The following is an 18449-nucleotide window of genomic DNA, read 5'->3' on the forward strand; positions in this document are numbered from 1 at the left end:
GGGTGAGTGGGTGACGGGCACTGAGGGGGACACTTGATGGGATGAGCACTGGGTGTTATTCTGTATGTTGGTAAATTGAACACCAATAAAAAATTAATTTATAAAATTAAAAAAAATAAAAAAATAAACAATTCATTGGTATTTAGTGCATTCACAATGTTGTGTAATCACCACTTCTATTTATTTCCAAAACATTTCTATCATCCCAAAGTGAAACTACCTACTCCTTAAGTAGTTTCCCCCCTTTACTCTCTTTATCCAGTCCCTGTCAATCACCAGTTTGTGTTGTATCCTGTGCTGGTCTTCTGATTCAGCCATAACAAAATATCACAGATTGGGTGACTTAATGTAAATTAATTTCTCATAGTCTGGAGGTTAAAATTCCAAGATCAAGTTGTCAGCAGGTTTGGATTCTCTTGAGGCCTCTTCCTTTCTTTTGCAGATGGCTGTCTTCTTGCTATATCTTTATATGGCCCTTTTCTTTTGAACACACACTCTTGGTGTCTCTTCCTTTTCTCAGGAAGACATATTTGATTACAGCCCCACCCTCAATATGTTATTTAACCCTATTTACCCCCTTAAAGACCCTCTCCAAATACAGTCACACTGAGGGTTAAAGCTTCAACCTATGAATTTGAGGGGGGGTCGTCACAATTCAGTACATAACATCCACCCTCTGGCCCCCAATATTCATGTCCTTCTCATAAAATATAAAACACATTTATCCCATTCCAGAAGCCCACAAAGTCTTAACATATTCCAGCATCATCCCCAAGTCTCATCTATCTAAATTAAGTCTGAGTGACACTGGAAGTATGATTCATCCTGAGGCAAAACTCCTCTTTAGCTTTGAGCTTCTGAAAGAATTTAAGTGCTTCCAAATACAATAGTGGGATAGGCTTTCTCCATGCCTTCTTCTTCTAAGAGTTATGGTTTTAGCTCCTAGGTTTAGGTTTTTGACACATTTTGAGATAATTTTTTATATAGTGTAAATTAAGGATCCAACTTTATTCTTTTGCATATGACTATAAAATGTTCCCACCACCAGTTGTTGAAAAGTATATCCTTTTCCCATTGAATGTTCTTGGCACACTTGTTGACAATCTTTCTTTTGACTATGCAAGTGTGTTTATTTCTGAGATGTCTATTTTATCCCATTGTCCTATATGTCTATCATTATGTCAGTATCACACTATTTTGATTATTGTCGTGTTGATAACACTTGCACTGTAATGAATGGATTCTTCTGAAAATCTTCCAGTTGGAGCAACACCCTGCCCACACATTAATTTATGACTTCTGGCCTCCAGACTTCTGAGAGAATACAATTATATTTTGGTAGTTTTGTTTGTTTACAGCACCCACAGGAAACCAGTACTAATAGTGAATGGTAGGCTCTGTGGCAAATGAGTATTCATGCTTATTTTCACCTTCCCCCTGAGACAAGTAGACAAACACTGCTTAGTTATGGATCAATTCAAAATGGCTAGCATCGGGTGGCTCAGTGGTTTAGCGCCACCTCCAGCCCAGGGTGTGATCCTCCCACGTCAGGCTTCCTGCATGGAGCCTGTTTCTCTCTCTGCCTCTCTCTCTCTCCCTCTCCCTGTGTCTCTCATGAATAAATAAATAAAATCTTTTTTAAAAATTGGCTAGCATTGACTCTCACAACCAAGGTTTTAAATTGGCAAGAGAAATGAGATTTTTACTCATTTATTATCTATATATTACCCACATTGGAATGAGAGAAAAGCTTTACAGTCTTCAGTTGAGGAAATCATCTTTTTACGTGTGAACCCTCCCCTTTAGCTTTTTCTTTAAGATTTTATTTATTTATTCATGAGACACACACACACACACACACACACACACACAGAGAGAGAGGCAGAGACACAGGCAGAGGGAGAAGCAGGCTCCATGCAGGGAGCCTGATGTGGGACTTGATCCCAGGTCTCCAGGATCAGGCCCTGGGCTGAAGTCAGTGCTAAACCGCTGAGCCACCCAGGCTGTCCCCCTTTAGCTTTTATTTATAGTAGTGTTTTATTTTGCATAAGATTTAGTATTTTTATGTAGTATATATCAATCTTTCCCTTTATGATTTCATCCTCTATTTCTCTAATGTTCAGGAAGGCCTTCTCCTCTATGCTCTTTTCCCTGAATTCAGACTAACATTTATCTATATCCTTTTAGTTATTTTATTGGTTTGTCCTTAAAACACTTGAGATAAAAATGTATACAGCACAGGTAACCGTCAAACTCTAGTGTTCAACAAAATCACCTGGGAGTTTGTTAACATTGCAGTTATCTAGGCACCATTACTAAAAAATGGTCTTGCATGAAGGGCCAGGATTCTGTATTTTAAACAAGCTCCACATGTGATTCTGAAGCATTTGGTACACTAGCAAACTTGGAGGAACACTCACATATACTATTTTAAAAGGATCTCATGTGTTGAATTTGGGGTAGAATTCCTCCACTTGATATGTATTTCACAACATCTATATTCTAGATAAGTGAAATTAATTGCTTAGGGTCACATAGTCAATTAGAGGTAGTGCAGAGAAAATAAACCATAGATACTTTAATCACAAATTATACTCAGTTGATTAACTCTACATGTACATCAGAATCACTGTGAGAGTTTTTCTAATGTAACAATCCCTTGATCTCATTTCCAATGAGTCTGATTCAACTGGTTGGGAATGGATCCTGAGCTCCACTTTAAAATCTCAGGTAATTCAAATCTGCTGCCAAGGTTGAGAATCTATGCATTAAAGAGAACATAAAAATAAGACAGTTGTCTCTTTAAAAAGGGCACAGTCTAATGGGAAAATAAAGTCTGATATATACAGGTTAATTAAGGCACTTAAAAATACTTTCACATATATATATATGAGGAGGGGTGTACCCAAACTTGAACTAAAGCTGAGGGTCTCCACTTTAATTTATCTAAGTCCAGAGATGTCTGATGAGCTTGTAAGATCTAGTGATGTGGAGTAAAACCTAGTTGTCTGGATTTTTAGCCAGTTCCTCAGGTGATTATGATGCAGTTAGTCTATATAGCACATTGATAAACACTGACATATGAAACATTACACTAAATCCAGGTGTTGAAATTGTTGTATAATGCTTTCTCTATTGTTTTTTCAATTGCAAACTACATTCTGTAGGGAAAAGAAGTTACTTGTCCATAAATGATCAGAGGCAAACCAGATTGCCCAGATTGCAGGACTCTTGACTCAGCTATAATTGTTGTGCCCTACAACTTACCAGTTCCTATGCTAGGCATCGAGGGTATCAGGACAAATTGGATAATATATTTATTATGAGAAAGGCACAGTCTACTTGGGACCAGTGATGACTGGGTGATTGAAAATACTCTAAAACAAGGGTCCACTTACTAGGTCTCTAGTCTCAGCCAGTTTCCCATTGTTCTGTAATTATAGGTTTATTGGGTACAGCAAAAATCAAAGCAAAGGCAGAGGGAAACTCCTTTGGATTCATGTAGGTTAGTGTGAGTAGACTACTGGGGATTCTGGGGTTAGAATGGTATAAACATAAAGCCACCCCCACACCTGTGTATGTGCAGAGTGAAACCTGTAGCAGGGTCTCCACAGAAAATGGAAAGCCAAGGAAACAGGCCATATTCATCAGAGGATGGAAAAGAGAGTTTAATTTTGAATACACTATAATGAATGTCACTCAGATTTTATTAGGGGAAGGGGATAAAGAAGAAAGTCTGAGAAAAAACAAAGGGCTATTTGGATCCCTAAGCAGCACTAGGGGAGTACCCACCTGGATTAAGAATAACTACAAAGCAGGAATGGCATTCTCCACATTTCTGAAAGGGCAAAATGGGAATTCAGATCATTGAGGGTTCAAGAGAAATCAGTAGGTCTAGCACATCAGTAGTGGTGGGGACCAGCAGAGGGAGCCAAAAGGAAGGGAGAAGGGGAAAGAGTGCTTAGCAGTCAAGGCATTATCTAGAGAAGGGAGACACAGAAGCCTTAAGTATAGAAAGGTGTCACCCAGGGGTGCCTAGGTGGCTCAGTCAGGTGTCTGACCAGCTAAGGCCCCAGGGGTGGAGCCCCATGCTGGGCTCCCTGCTCAGCAGGGAGTCTGCTTGTCCCTCTGCCCCTCCCCGTTTGTACTCTCTCTCAAACAAATACAATCTTAAAAAAAAGGTGTCACCCACTTGGCATTTAGACTTGATGGTAGACACACTTTTTGGGCCCTTCTCTAAATATGAAGAGCACCTAGAGAGTGTACATGTTATCTTCATTCATAGATTAATAGGCTGACTATAAAGAAACATATCTGTAATAATGACCAGGTTCGTGCTTCCAAGTAAGAGATTATATTATAAGAGGTAATAGAAGATTTATGTGTCTTTAAATTGTGTCTGAAGCATTTAATGATTGTCTCCATTCCCTTTATAAGTCAATTGGCAAGTTCTTTGCCTCTTACTTTTTGCCTGACATGTATAATACATATGTATTCATTTTGGAAAAATGTGAAAAAATAAGTAATCAAGAAAAGTTAAAGAAACATTCTGATACACACACATATATTATGCATGCTTTTAAATGAGATAGTGTATTTATAGACTGGTTTTTAAACTGCTTTATTACCTTCACACTATGTACTAAACATCTTTCCATGCAAGTTGGTGAAACTCCCCGGCTGACAGAAAAACTTTCAGACTAAGTCAAATGAATTCTCCAATCAGAAAAATTACAGAACATCACAGATTCACAGTAAAGGGTACATAAAGAAAATGCAACTTTGGGAGGCAGGGAGTTTATTACTACTAACCTCAGCATTCAAGGCATAAGGCAAAACTCATCATGATGGTCATGGTGAGGGGGATCCCCTATAAGAATGCGCAAACTGTACCTCAACTGAAGCTCCCTAATTTTCCTCCTTAGCTCTCTCATCTCCTCCATGAACCGTTCCATATCATCTGCATCTCCATCTATCATGTCAAGGTTATTGACAAGCCTATTGGGCATATCCTCTCTCACATCATGGGCAGGTGGGGCCCAACCGGCTCTAATATTTCCTCCAGGCTCCTGGCCTTCACCACCTTCCAAAGGGTGGGCTTCTTCATTCTGCATTGGAGCCTGCTCCTCTCCTTTGCTTTCCTGGGGGACATTTTCCATGTTGAGATTTTTTTCCTGCTTACTCTTCCTAAGGAGATAAAAAGCAAGAAAAGGATGTAATACTTTGTAACAACAGGAGTCAGAGTTCTGTCAGAAAAGGTTTTCTCTCATCTGAGAAACTTCGTGCGCCCTCTAGGGGACGCCCCAGACCCAGCCCAGCTCCAAAGCTCACCATTTTCCCCATCAATTTTTCCTTAGGCCACTCCTTGCACCTCCTGCACTTAACTCCGGCAGGAAGGGCAGTGAGTTTCCCAGATTCTGTCATGATCCCCGATAAATCCTAAACCAGAGGGCCCCAGGCAGCCACTTACCTGCAGGCTCAGAAGTTGTCGTCTTCTCTTTGCTTTGAAATCTGCTGCACCAACGGACCCACAGACCTGCAGACAAAAATGCGACGATGGCCAGGACTGTTCACTTGATTAAAGGACCAGTATCGGGGGGCACCTGCTCTGTTACTGATTTAGGAATCCATTAATCAAAGGTTGCCACCTTCTCTTTTTCCTCCATCCTGTATCACGGTTTTTTTCCTGTCCTGAAATGCACTACTCCGCCCTCCAGAAATAGGCATTGTAATCAAAGATTATTATTTTCAACCAGTTTCACCTCTTCTTTAGGCCCCTTTACCTCCGCCTCAGCCCTCCCGTCACCTGATTAGAATTTCTTGAATGCAAATGGACAACTTGCTGGGCAGGGGAGTCAAAACAGCTTGCTGGATGGTGACCTGGTTTATTTATAAAAAATTTCAATGTAGTTGGGGCCCATTAGACTTTCTGGAACTCACCCTCCTTTCACTGCCCACCATTTTATGAATCAAAATGGACGAAGAGCAAAGAGGTAGCGTGGGTATTGCAAACCTGGACCCGCTGATGTCTAAGCGCTTTGTCTTGCTTACCCCAGGGTCCGCAGGCAGCGCCCAGGCTTACACCTTTCTTGCTCCCGACCAGATCCCTGAGTCAGAAAGCTTCCTCTCGATTGCCTCCTCCGCAGAAGGGAAGTGTTTCCCGGACCTAATCCCTGTCCATATCCTCTGCAGCAACCATCATCTCCACCCCCCCCCCCCCCCGTTTGCCGCAGCCCACCATTTCCGGCTCCAAAATGGACGGAGGTGGAGAACCGATTCCGGAACCGAGGCCTAGACCCGTGGCGGAGTCCGTCATCCCCAGGGTCATTGGTTGCAACCCCGTCCCGTCGCCCTGCAACAATCAGGCTTTTTCCTCGCTGTGCCCTGCCCTGGCTCTTCCCTTCCAGACGCCGGATCGCCCATGAGATCTGCACTCCTAGGACATCCTAACTGGTACCCATTTCCAACTCTTGGCCCCTCTCGATCTCCTCCCATCAAGCCGTCCATTTCTTGCACCATATAAATGGGTATTGGGTAAAAAGGTCGAGAGAATCCAATCCCGCTCTGGTCTTAGCCCTCTGCCACCCCAGTCAGCGTCCACCAACCTGCAACCGATCAGGGTCAGCTTCTACGACTTCCTCCTTCCCGGTGCTACAGCTCGCCTGCCTTCAAGGCAATAGCGTGCCGGCGCACAGCCACAAAGGACAACCAGACTGCAACTAGGAGGCGACGCTAACCCACGCGTCAGCTCCAGGTCTCGTAAGGGCCACGTCACTCTGAGCTCAGATACCCAATTATGGTTCCCACCTGCATTGCGGCAAGAGGGTGGGGGCGGGAGTGTGGGCGGGGCCACCTTTTTCTTCATCCCTGCCTTCTCCCCACTACAACCCATCCCTATGTTTTTTTTCCTGTTTAGAAGTCTTTAAAACCAAATGCATCATGATATTTTGTAGTTTATATTTGCCTTTCCCCTGATTTCTGCTGCAGCTTTGAAATAATTCTTTCTTTTTTAAACCTTTAATTGCCCACTTCTCTCCTGTCCAACTCCCCAGCAAATAAAACCCAGAATTACCCTTAACAGCAATGGAAGGAAGTCTGGAAAATACACAGAAAGTGACATAATTTTTTTTTACTTTATTTCCGTTTATTTGATTTTTTTAAGGGAAAGGATGATTATTTTTTTGTTTCCCATTAGCATGCATTCCATTTTTGGTTGTTATAATTAGACAATACAATTATTTTCAGTTGAAAAATAGGATTCGAGTTGTAAAGTCTCGATAACCTCCTTCTCCTGCAGAATCACCCTAATAGTACAGACCCTTCAGACATCACCTCCCTTTTAAGGACTTTAAATTAAAAACCTAAGCTGATGGTTGCCTTTGTGAAGGGTCTCTGTGAGGTCTTCCCAGGAGGTGAGGCTCTGAGTCTTGCTGGTGGATTTTCCTATCTGGAGAGCCTGTGACAAACTTACGGTCTCTCCTAAATTATATTACTGCAAATTCACTTTACAAAACTCTACCATGGCCTCTAAAATAGAACAGCACTGAGGTCTTCCAACGATCCAGAATAATAATTTGGGAAAGTTATGCTGACAGATACAAAGTTTTGTGAAGCTATAATATTAACGCAGTATGGGATCCCTGGGTGGCGCAGCGGTTTAGCGCCTGCCTTTGGCCCAGGGCGCGATCCTGGAGACCCGGGATCGAATCCCACGTCGGGCTCCCGGTACATGGAGCCTGCTTCTCCCTCTGCCTATGTCTCTGCCCCCCCCTCTGTGACTATCATAAATAAATGAAAATTAAAAAAAATATTAACGCAATATTATGGCAGAATAAATATAGAACAAATAAATAGTAGAGAAGGCCATTATCAAGCCCAAATATGGAGAAATATTAGAAATCTGATTGAAATACTTGGAATTAGCTGGGAGATGTTAGATTACTGAAGGAATGGTGCTGAGATCATTGGTCAGCTTCAGAAAAAATATTGAAGTGTCTTTTTCCTGTTAAATACAGACATGAAATATTTAGATTAAAGGACATGAAACCATTGAAAATAGTATATAACAAATGTTATTTTGTATATAATCCTAGGATGAAAACGTTCATTAAAAATATAGCACCAGAAAAAAAATAAAAAAAAATAGCACCAGGGGCGCCTGGGTGGCTCAGTTGATTAAGTGTCTGTCTTCAGCTCAGGTCATGATTTCAGGATCCTGGGATTGAGCCAGGTGTGGAGCTCCCTGCTCAGTGGGGAGCCTGCTTCTCTCTCTCCTCCCTGTTTTTGCTCTCTCTCTGTCACGATTTCTGTCTCACTCAAATAAATAATTTAATTAATTAAAAAATATATAGCACCAGAGTCAGACATGGCCAAGGCAACTGGCTGAATTCTGCTGGGGACCCTCTAAGTCTAAAGCATGTAGAACGCCCCTCAGAATTATCCCATTTAGTGATGGGAAACTGGAGTGTTTATCCACAGGCCTGGGTTATTTATTGGTAGATATTACCCTGAGGAATGTTAACATCTCTGACAGTTCAAGGTTGTCCTAAGCCTAGGTTGAGCAAGCTCCCAAGATACCATAAAAAGTCCTCGGTAAAATTAGTAAAATTAAATACAGACAAAGTAGAAGGACAATATAAGATTTATTCCAGCCTCAAGAAATGTACTATTCACGGGATCCCTGGGTGGCGCAGTGGTTTGGCGCCTGCCTTTGGCCCAGGGTGCGATCCTGGAGACCCGGGATTGAATCCCACATCGGGCTCCCGGTGCATGGAGCCTGCTTCTCCCTCTGCCTGTGTCTCTGCGCCTCTCTCTCTCTCTCTCTCTGTGACTATCATAAGTAAAAAAAATTAAAAAAAAAGAAATGTACTATTCACACTTTACTCCAAGTCAGTCCAAATATTTTCCTTTAAAATGAAGATAATACAGACACATCCATTCCAATATTTATGTACTTTTGGGCTATTTGTAGATTTCACTATGAGAAACAATGTTGGCTGAACTTCTTTATACATAGTTTTTAAAATACTGATATCTATTAAATTAAATTCCTAGGACTGTCTTTGAGATGACTATGGATGCTTTCCGTTGTCATAGAAATCAGCCTCGCAAAATATTGTCTCAATTTGGCATCTACAATGTATGAACATTCCCATTTCCTTATGAGTCCACAAACACTGATTATTACCTGGTTTATTGTATTTTAAAATTTTTGATTTTTGTTTTTCTTTTTTCACTTATTTTATTTGACTTGTGATGAGCATAGCATAACATATAGAGAAGTTGGATCACTATATTGTACACCTGAAATTAAAGTAATATTGTGTGTCAACTATACTCAAAAAAATAAAATTGTTGTCATGGTCACCAGGTAATGTTTTCTAAACCTGCCACATCATAACATATACCTGAGATGAAGATTCCCAGACTCTTCTCTGAATATTCTACTTCAATAAATTGGAGCCAGATCTGGGAACCTGTATTTATATTCGTTATATAATTATTTTTTTAAAAAAGATTTATTTATTTATCTGAGACAGAGAGAGGAGAAAGAGAGTGTACGAGCATGCTGGAAGAGAGGGGAGGAGCAGAGGGAGAGAGAGAGAGAGACTCCTATACAGATTCCCCACTGATCATGGAACCTGAAGTAGGGCTCAATTTCATGACCCCAATACAAGGACCTGAGCTGAAATCAGGTACTCAACTGACTAAGCCACCCAGATGTCCCACAGTTCTTAACATCAGGTAGGTTTGGGAATCCTGTCATAGGCAAAAAACCAAAACTAAACAAAAAACTTTCCATTATTATCCAAGTGGTCCTTTTTTTTTAAAGAACATTATTATGAAATAATTTCAAAGTTACAAAATGATATTAAAAATAGCACAAAGAAGCCCCAAAAGACCTTAACTATATTCCCCACCTGTTAACATTTTGCTACATTTGCTTTATTATTTTCTCTTCATGTAGGACACATTTTTTTTCTGAAGCATTTGCGTCAGCTGAAGATTAAATGATCATTTAAAATTACTTAGTTTGATTAATTTCATATAAAATTTTCTGAAAAAAAAGTTTACTTTTTGTCTTTGGAGGTTCCTTATATAAAATTTGAAATATATATAAACTCATAATATATAAAGATAAATATTTTAGTATATAGTCTTATTAAATGTTCTCTACAAACCATTACATTCATATAATTTATTTATGTTTCTATTTTAATGTAACAGTATACCAAAATTATTTTCAGGTTAGTTACAATTAAAACACCCTACCCATTTTTGGTGTTTCAAGAGTGCTTAAATTATCTTAATTTATTTAACCAATCCATAATTGATTCATATTGAGATTATTTCCTTATATTTACAGTCACTGATATTGTTTCAATAATGTATATATTCAAATTACTCTCAAAAGTATTATCTGTTCACACCCTTACAGGTTGTAATCAATCATATGAAATTTTGAATCATACAAAACAAGGTTGAGAGAATAAAGCATACATCCATGCTTTATACTATATATAGTTTGAAAAAATATATAAATACATATTTATATACATACAAGCACATAGAGTAATTTTTATGTATTTTAAATGCATTTGTATATGCATGTAAATACATACATATATATGCATATATATATATATATATATATATATATATATATACAAACACATAACCTGATTTTATTTCAAATCTCATGTTTTTGAAATTCATCTATGTTGATGTATAGATATATTTGGGTCTTTTTTTACATCAGTACAGTATTCTACTGTATAATTGTATTGTTCATTTTTGTGCTTTCCTATTGTTGCACATTTAGATTTTTTCCCTTTTTTTCTGTTACAAGCAGAGATTCAGGAAACATCCTTGTCATGACTCCTTTGCTCTTCCTTCACTAAAACAGTAAAATTTTATATTTGTTCTGTTTATCATTTTAAGGAATGTTTTTTATAAGCCTGATCTACCAGGATTTCTCAAAACTACCCTTTCTTGGGTGGCATCTGAGATATGTAAATGATACCTAGATATACAAGTTTGTCTTCTGGAGGTTTTAATTTAGAACATCTGGAATAGGACATGACAGTTTGTGTTTTAGGAAGTACCGCAGATAATTTATAAGATCAGGTAACTTTGGGAACCCTTTAATGAATTTTAAAAATTATTTCTTTAATTTGATTTATTTTCTTTAATTCTTAGCTTTGTTCAGCATCTATTCCTAAATATCTTCATTGTCCTTAATGATTGTTTTTAAAAATGTAGTAATAGAGATATATGTAATGTAGAAAGTGAATGAGTTTGCTATATATCTTTCAGGAGGTTTATTTTGTATGTATTTATGTATCTTAGCTCAAGTAAGGATGAAATAATACTTAAAATTGTTCTTTAATATTTAGGATGTTACTTAGCTTCTTCTTTTTTTTTCTTTTTATAGATTTTATTTATTTATTCATGAGAGACACAGAGAGAGGCAGAGACACAGGAAGAGGGAGAAGCAGGCTCCATGCAGGGAGCCCAACTTGGGACTCGATTCCAAGTCTCCAGGATCACGCCCTAGACTAAAGATGGCGCTAAACCGCTGAGCCACCTGGGCTGCCCCTGTTACTTAGCTTCTAAAGAGAGTAGCACTTAACAAAAATTTAAGTTGACAGGAAAAGTTTCAAACTGAATACATCTAAGTTTTATGTAATAGCAAACAATTTTGGTAAACCCTGAAATTGGTACACACACACGCATCCCTCATTGATCTATAATTTCCGTTTCTTCTGTTTTGTCTGTTCTTTTTAAATTTTTTTTTAATTTTAGTAATTGTTTTCCAAAAATAAGAGTTAATCCAATTTGATGTATACCATTGGAAATCATTTTCTATGCATATACCTATGTAAAGGAAAACTTTATTAAATCTGGGAAGAAGGGATCCCTGAGTGGCTCAGCGATTTGGTGTCTGCCTTTAGCCCAGGGCATGATCCTGGAGGCCCAGGATCAAGTCCCACATCGGGCTCCCTACATGGAGTCTGCTTCTCTCTCTGCCTGTGTCTCTGACTCTGTGTGTGTGTGCGTGTGTGTCTCATGAATAAATAAATAAAATCTTAAAAAAAATAAATCTGGGAAGAATTACATCATAAATGTGAGTTTCTCCTTTAAGGATGGTACAAAATGATGCTTAACAGCAAATTAAAGTTTGAAGAAGAATGATGTTTTAGAGTTACTACATTTTTTCCCATTTACTCTGAACAAGAAACTTTTGTTCACCATTCAACTACGTTTTTAAAAAAAATGAGTACAAAGTTTTTCTAATGCTAAAAATTGTAAAGATTTCATGGTCATAAGATTATTTCTCCTTTTGTTATTTAAAATGTTTAAAAATATTTGAAACATTATAGTGTAGCATGAGTCATGCAGTAATGATTAATGGAAAAATTATTGTTTTAAAAATTATATCAGCTGATGTAACACATTGCTCTGTTAAGCATAGTAAGGTTTGTTAAACAAAGCTTTGTACTGAAATGTTTCTAAAACTGTTTTTCTTGATAATATTAGTAAGAATAGTTTAAGACAAATCTCCCTTCTGCAGTAGAAATAAAGAGGATTCAAATGGCTTTTCTAATCTTAGACACATTAGAGAAGCTGTTTGCTTTATTGAAATGTTATTTAAAATAACATTATAAAAAATATTTAAAAAAATAAAATAAAATAACATTATATATGCACATATTTTAATTGAACCATGTATACTTTTCTTAGACTTGCTTTTTTTTAACCTAGCAGTATATTTAGACATATTTCCATGTCAGTAAATACAGTAAAAACCTGTATTAGTTTCCTATTGCTCTGTAACAAATTTCCACAAACTTAGAGGCATATACAACAAAATTTACTATCTTAGAGTTTACAGGGGTCAGAAATCAGGCACAGCATGGCTAGGTTCTCTTCTCAGACAATAACAAGACTGAAATCAGGTGATCGCTTGCTGTGTCCTCATCTAGTGGCACACCCAGAGGAGGAAAAAAACCTACTTTCAAGCACATTTTTCTTACTGGCAGAAATCAGTTCCTTGGGAATGTAAGAATGGGATCCTGCTTTTTAAAATTTATTTATTTAAAAAAAAATAAAATTTATTTATTTAAAAAAATAAAATTTATTTATTTATTTATTTGAGAGAGAGAGAGAGAGAGAGAGAGAGAGAGACAGGCTCCATGCTGGTAGCCCAACGTGGGACTCGATCCCAGGACTCCAGGATCACACCCCGGTCCAAAGGGAGGCGCCGAACTGCTGAGCCACCCAGGGATCCCCAGGTCCTGCTTTTCTTACTAGCTATGCCAAGGATGGCTCTTAGCAACTAGAGGTTGTTCTCATATTCTTTCACACGGTACCCTTAATCCCAGCAAGAGAGAGCCACTCTTACTTTAAACCCCTCTTACACTTAGAATTTCTCTAACTTCCACTTCTGCAACCACCTGGAGAAAATAGTCTACTTTTCAATGGCATGCATGATTAAATCAAATCCACCCAAATAATATCAACATTTTAAGGTCAACTCATTTGGGACTTCAATTACATGTACAAAATTGAGAAATGAGTGGGAAATATCAGAGAGGGTGACAAATCATGAGACTCCTAACTCTGGGAAATGAACAAAGGGTAGTGGAAGGGGAGGTGGGTGGTGCAATGGGGTGACTGGGTGACAGACACTGAGGGGGGCACTTGACGGGATGAGCACTGGGTGTTATACTGTATCTTGGCAAATCGAACTCCAATAAAAGAATATACAAAAACAAATCAAAAACAACAAAAAACCCACAAAAATCAATAAAAAGAAACAGAAACCAATAAATGAACAAAAATGTATAAACTCGATTCCATAGAATAAAGCAATATGAAAATTAAAAATTAAAAAATAAATTAATTAAAAAATAAAAAGAAAGCTTGGTCGAATTTCCACCAGAACTGAAGCTCACATTTTCAAACACTCTATGATTAGTAGACGTGGTTACTTGGTGGGAGGAGATGGGGGCTCTGTGTTGGTCTTCTGAGAGAAAGGTCCACTGTGCTGGCTTACAATTAGACCTGCCCTGTAGTGGGGTTTGGTTTAAGTGACTCTAGCCTCCCCTGGAGGTTCTGTGTTTCTCTCTGAAGTCCTGGTGGGTGGGCAGGGGTGGGGTGGTGGTGGAAGATGGTGTCACCCTGCTCTCTTATCCCTGGGAAGGGGAACCCTGTTCAAGAAGCTCTCACAGAAAACTGAACTATCTCCTCTCCTGTGTCCCAGGCTTTCATCAGATCCCTACCCTCAACCTGTCTTGAGCCCAGGCATTCTACATTCTTGGCACCACAGTTCTGTGTTTTAGCTCTCATTGGGACTGGGATTCAAAACTCCAAATCTAAAGGGCCAAGCAAGGTGAGAGCCTTGCAGAGCTGCACCTGGCACCATACTGTCCCAGAAGAGCAATTGCATGCCTGCATAGAAGGAGTCTAAGCTGAAGCACAGCAAAAAGCTGTGGCCATGTTATTTGCTCTCTGGGAGTGCATCTGTCTCTTACTGTTGAATAGCTACTCAATGATGCCTGGAGGGCCTTTTGTCCTTGGAGAGGCAAAATACCCTCTTCCAATGTACCCCAGGAAGGGGAGTGATGTGTTCCAGTGTGACCAGAGGATCCCCACCACGGTGTATTGTGCAAAGCCTATGTGCTGATCTCTCTCTCATTCTCTCTGACTTCACTCTGCAAAAAAGTCTCTCCCCCCTTCCCAACATGGCAGCTTTTGTATCCCCCAATTTATGGCTTTGAAGCTCATATCTGCCATATTTTCTCCCTCCAATTGTGCACATTGTTTTCTTAATCCCCGGATCAATTTCCTAGTTGTTCAAATGGTTTGATGTTGATCTAGCTGTGTTTGAGGGATGAGGCAAGTGCAGGGTCCCTCTACAACTCCCTGAAAGTTCTCTTCTTTTTAAATGTATATATTTATAGCTATTATTTTTCCTCTGAGCACTGCTTTAGCTGCATCCTATAAATTTTCTATGTTGTGTTCTTGTTTTCATTTTCTTCAAAGTATTTTCTAATTGCATTTGTGATTTCTTCTTTGTTCCATTGGCTGTTTGTGAGTGCATCTGAATTTCTTCATGTTTGCAAATTTTTCAGGTTTCCTTCTGTTATTGATTTATAGTTGTATCCATTACTATTGGAAAAGATATTTTAGTATGATTTTAATCTTTTTAAATGTATTGGGACTTGTTTATATCCTAATATATGGTCTATCCTTGGTGATGTTCCATGTATACTTGAGAAGAATATGTATTCTGGTGTGTTTGGGTTAGAGTATGCTATGTATGCCTGTTTGGCATACTTGGCTTATGGTGTTGTTCACATCCTCTGTTTCCTTATCTTCTGTGTGCTTGTGCTATCCATTAATGGAAGTGAAATATTGAATACTCTATTATTTTTAAACTATTCCTTCAATAATCAGCTTTCCCTTTTTATATTTTGGGGCTCTGTTGTTAGGTATATATATGTTTATTATATCTACTTAAAAAAAAAGATTTTACTTACTCATGAGAGACAGAGACATAGGCAGAGGGAAAATAAGGCTCCCTGCAGGAACTCAATGCAGGACTTGATCCCTGGACCTGGGATCACACCCTGAGCCGAAGGCAGATGCTCAACTGCTGAGCCACCCAGTGGCTTCTTGATGGATTTGTCCTTTTATAAAATGAAAACACATGGCATTTGTCTTTTTCTAACTGACTTACTTTACTTGACATAATACTCTCTAACTCCAACCATGTCATTGCAAATGGCAAGAGTTCATTCTTTTTCAAGGCTGAGTAATATTCCATTTTGTATATCTATCACCTCTTCCTTATCCGTTTATCAGTTAACTGACATTTGGGCTTTTTTTGGTAATTTGGCTATTATAGATAATGCTGTTAGAAACATTGATATGCATGTATCCTTTTGAATTAGTATGTTTGTATTCTTTGGGTAAATATCTAGTAGTGCAATTGCTGGATCATAGGGTAGTTCCTTTTTTTAAGATTTTGTTTATTTACTCATGAGAGACACACAGAGAGTGGCAGAGACATAGGCAGAGGGAGATGCAGGATCCCTGAGGGTAGCCTGATGCGGGATTCAATCCCAGGACTCCAGGATCATGACCTGAGCCAAAGGCAGATGCTCAAACACTGAACCACCCAGGTGCCCCAGGGTAGTACTATTTTTAACTTTTTGAGTAACCTTCACAGTTTTTCAGAGTGACTGTTCCAGTTTGCATTCCCACAACAGTGAGAGGGTTCCCCTTTCTCCACATCCTTTCCAATACTTGTTGTTTCTTGTATTATTGATTTTAGTCTTTCTGATAGATGTGAGGTGATATCTTAATATTGTTTTGATTTACATTTTCTTGACAGTAAGTGATGTTAAGCATCTTTTCATGTGTCTGTTGGCCATCTCTATTTCTTCTTTGGAGAAATGTCTATTCATGTCTTCTGCCCATTTTAATTAGATTATGTTGGGGGGAGTGGAGTTTTTAAATTTCCTTATATATTTCAGAAACTAAAATATGTCATTTGCAAATATCTTCTCTTATTCTGAAGGTTGTATTTTAATTTTTGTTGGTTTGGTTGCTTCCTTCACTGTGCAGAAGCTTTTTATTTTTTTATTTTTGGATTTTATTTATTTATTCATGAGAGACACACAGAGAGAGGCAGAGATACAGGCAGAGGGAGAAGCAGGCTCCACATAGGGAGCCCTATGTGGGATTCGATCCCAGGACCCCAGGATCATGCCCTGAGATGAAGGCAGATATTCAATTGCTGAGATTATTTTGATGAAGTCCTAACAGTTTATTTTTGCTTTTATTTCCTGTGACTCAGGAGACATATCCAGAAAAAAGTTGCTATGACTGATGTCAAAGAAGTTACTGCCCATGTTCTCCTCTGGGATTTTTATGGTTTCATGTCTCACATTTAGATCTTTAATTCATTTTGAATTTATTTTTTAGTATGGTGTAAGAAAATGGTCTAGTTTCATTCTTTTGCATATATATATACACACATACATATATACATATATTTTTAAAGAGGTTACTATGAGGATTACAATTTGTAACTTCAATTTATAACAATCTAGCTTGAAGTAATACCAACTTAGTTTCAATGATTTATGTAAATTTTGCTTCTGTACAGTTCTATCCATTTCTCTGTATGTGGTTATTGTCACAAATACACCTTTATACATTTTGTATCCATTAACATAGGTTTATAATTCTTGTTTTATGTATTTGTATTTTAAACCATATAGAGAAAAAGGAGGAGTTACAAACCAAAAATATAATAAAAGCTGACTTTTATTTTTTTCTATGTAGTTACTTCAACTGATGTCCTTTATTCATGTGGCTTTGCATCAAGATTTCTAGTGTACATAGGTAAGGCGTATAGTATCTTATTGGCTTAGTGATCTACTGGTAGGTAGTCATGATAAAAGACTGATGAAAGATTTGTGAGACATATGACAAGGCAACCATGCAATCCCTACTTTTGTATATCTTAGAAGTATTTACTATATGCTTTTTGAGAAATAATTCAAATAGTGTGTGTGAAGTGACAATGTGGGAGCTGCCTTCCTCACTTCCACTGCCTCCATTAGCCAATGAACACCCTTTACAAAAGTCTTGTTAGATAACAACCATGTTTCTGCCAGCCTCCAGCCATGGCATCTGATTTAGTTACACTGTCTCTAAGGCTCTTCCCCAGAAACAACATATGTCCTCACTCATCAGGTCTTATTTACAACTCTCTAGGATAATAATGAAGTTATGTGAGTGTTAGGGACTGCTCAGGTTTAAGTGAGGAGGCAGGGCCTTTTGATCCTGGCCCTGTTGGTTCATGATCAGAAAGAGTAATCAAGGATATACAACATACAACATACAACATATAATGCGACTTACAGAACAAAAACATCATTCTTTATTTTGAAAAAGAATAGGGATTCTGGGTAGGACGAATACACAAAACAATTGGCCCTTTGGGTGGACAAGTGTCAGCCCTTTAAGATAAGCTTTAGCATCCTGGACAAGCTGTCCATTTCACTTCATTCCAGGCCAGAAAAATAGAAAGAAAGATTAGGATGATAATGACAAGTCCAGTGGCTCTTTTTAGAGTTTTGTTTTCAGGACCATGGATCACTTCATGAAGACCTCTTCTGGGACCTTAACCACAGCCTATAGGAAGTGAAGGGAGAAAGTTGGGAAATCATCAGTGCCAGGAACCCTGAGTTCCATCCTCAAACCACACAACCTCTGCTTTCTTGGCTTTAATTCCCAAATAAAATTTTGGGCAGAGGAAGAACTCATGTAGCTCTGATGTAATCCTAGTGGTTATAATGAAGGCATCTGGAGTGGTTTAAGGATAGACAATATATATTAGGACTTAACTGTCAATACTCTGAATACACAGT

At 38.4% G+C, this 18449-nt stretch overlaps 1 protein-coding gene across 2 annotated transcripts; it reads right to left on the minus strand.

Moving 5' to 3' along the window:
• Positions 1-3647: 3647 nt before the first annotated feature.
• BEX5 (brain expressed X-linked 5) lies at positions 3648-6786 on the minus strand. 2 transcript variants are annotated; one of them, XM_055338496.1, is made up of 3 exons: positions 6606-6786; positions 5471-5536; positions 3648-5187 (listed from the first exon to the last, which is right to left on the minus strand). In XM_055338496.1, the coding sequence occupies exon 3, from the start codon at positions 5157-5159 to the stop codon at positions 4821-4823; it is 339 nt and encodes a 112-aa protein (XP_055194471.1). In that variant the 5' UTR covers positions 5160-5187; positions 5471-5536; positions 6606-6786; the 3' UTR covers positions 3648-4820. The 2 variants fall into 2 exon arrangements, with proteins under 2 accessions (XP_055194471.1, XP_055194472.1); XM_055338497.1 differs by lacking the exon at positions 6606-6786 and adding an exon at positions 6052-6168.
• Positions 6787-18449: the final 11663 nt, after the last annotated feature.

The sequence above is a fragment of the Nyctereutes procyonoides genome, unplaced genomic scaffold (assembly GCF_905146905.1).
Source record: "Nyctereutes procyonoides isolate TBG_1078 unplaced genomic scaffold, NYPRO_anot_genome, whole genome shotgun sequence".
Classification (NCBI taxonomy): domain Eukaryota; kingdom Metazoa; phylum Chordata; class Mammalia; order Carnivora; family Canidae; genus Nyctereutes; species Nyctereutes procyonoides.

What these genes read in the sequence shown, in the direction of transcription:
- BEX5 (XM_055338496.1), bottom strand. Translation starts at nt 5,159, where the DNA reads ATGGAAAATGTCCCCCAGGAAAGCAAAGGAGAGGAGCAGGCTCCAATG.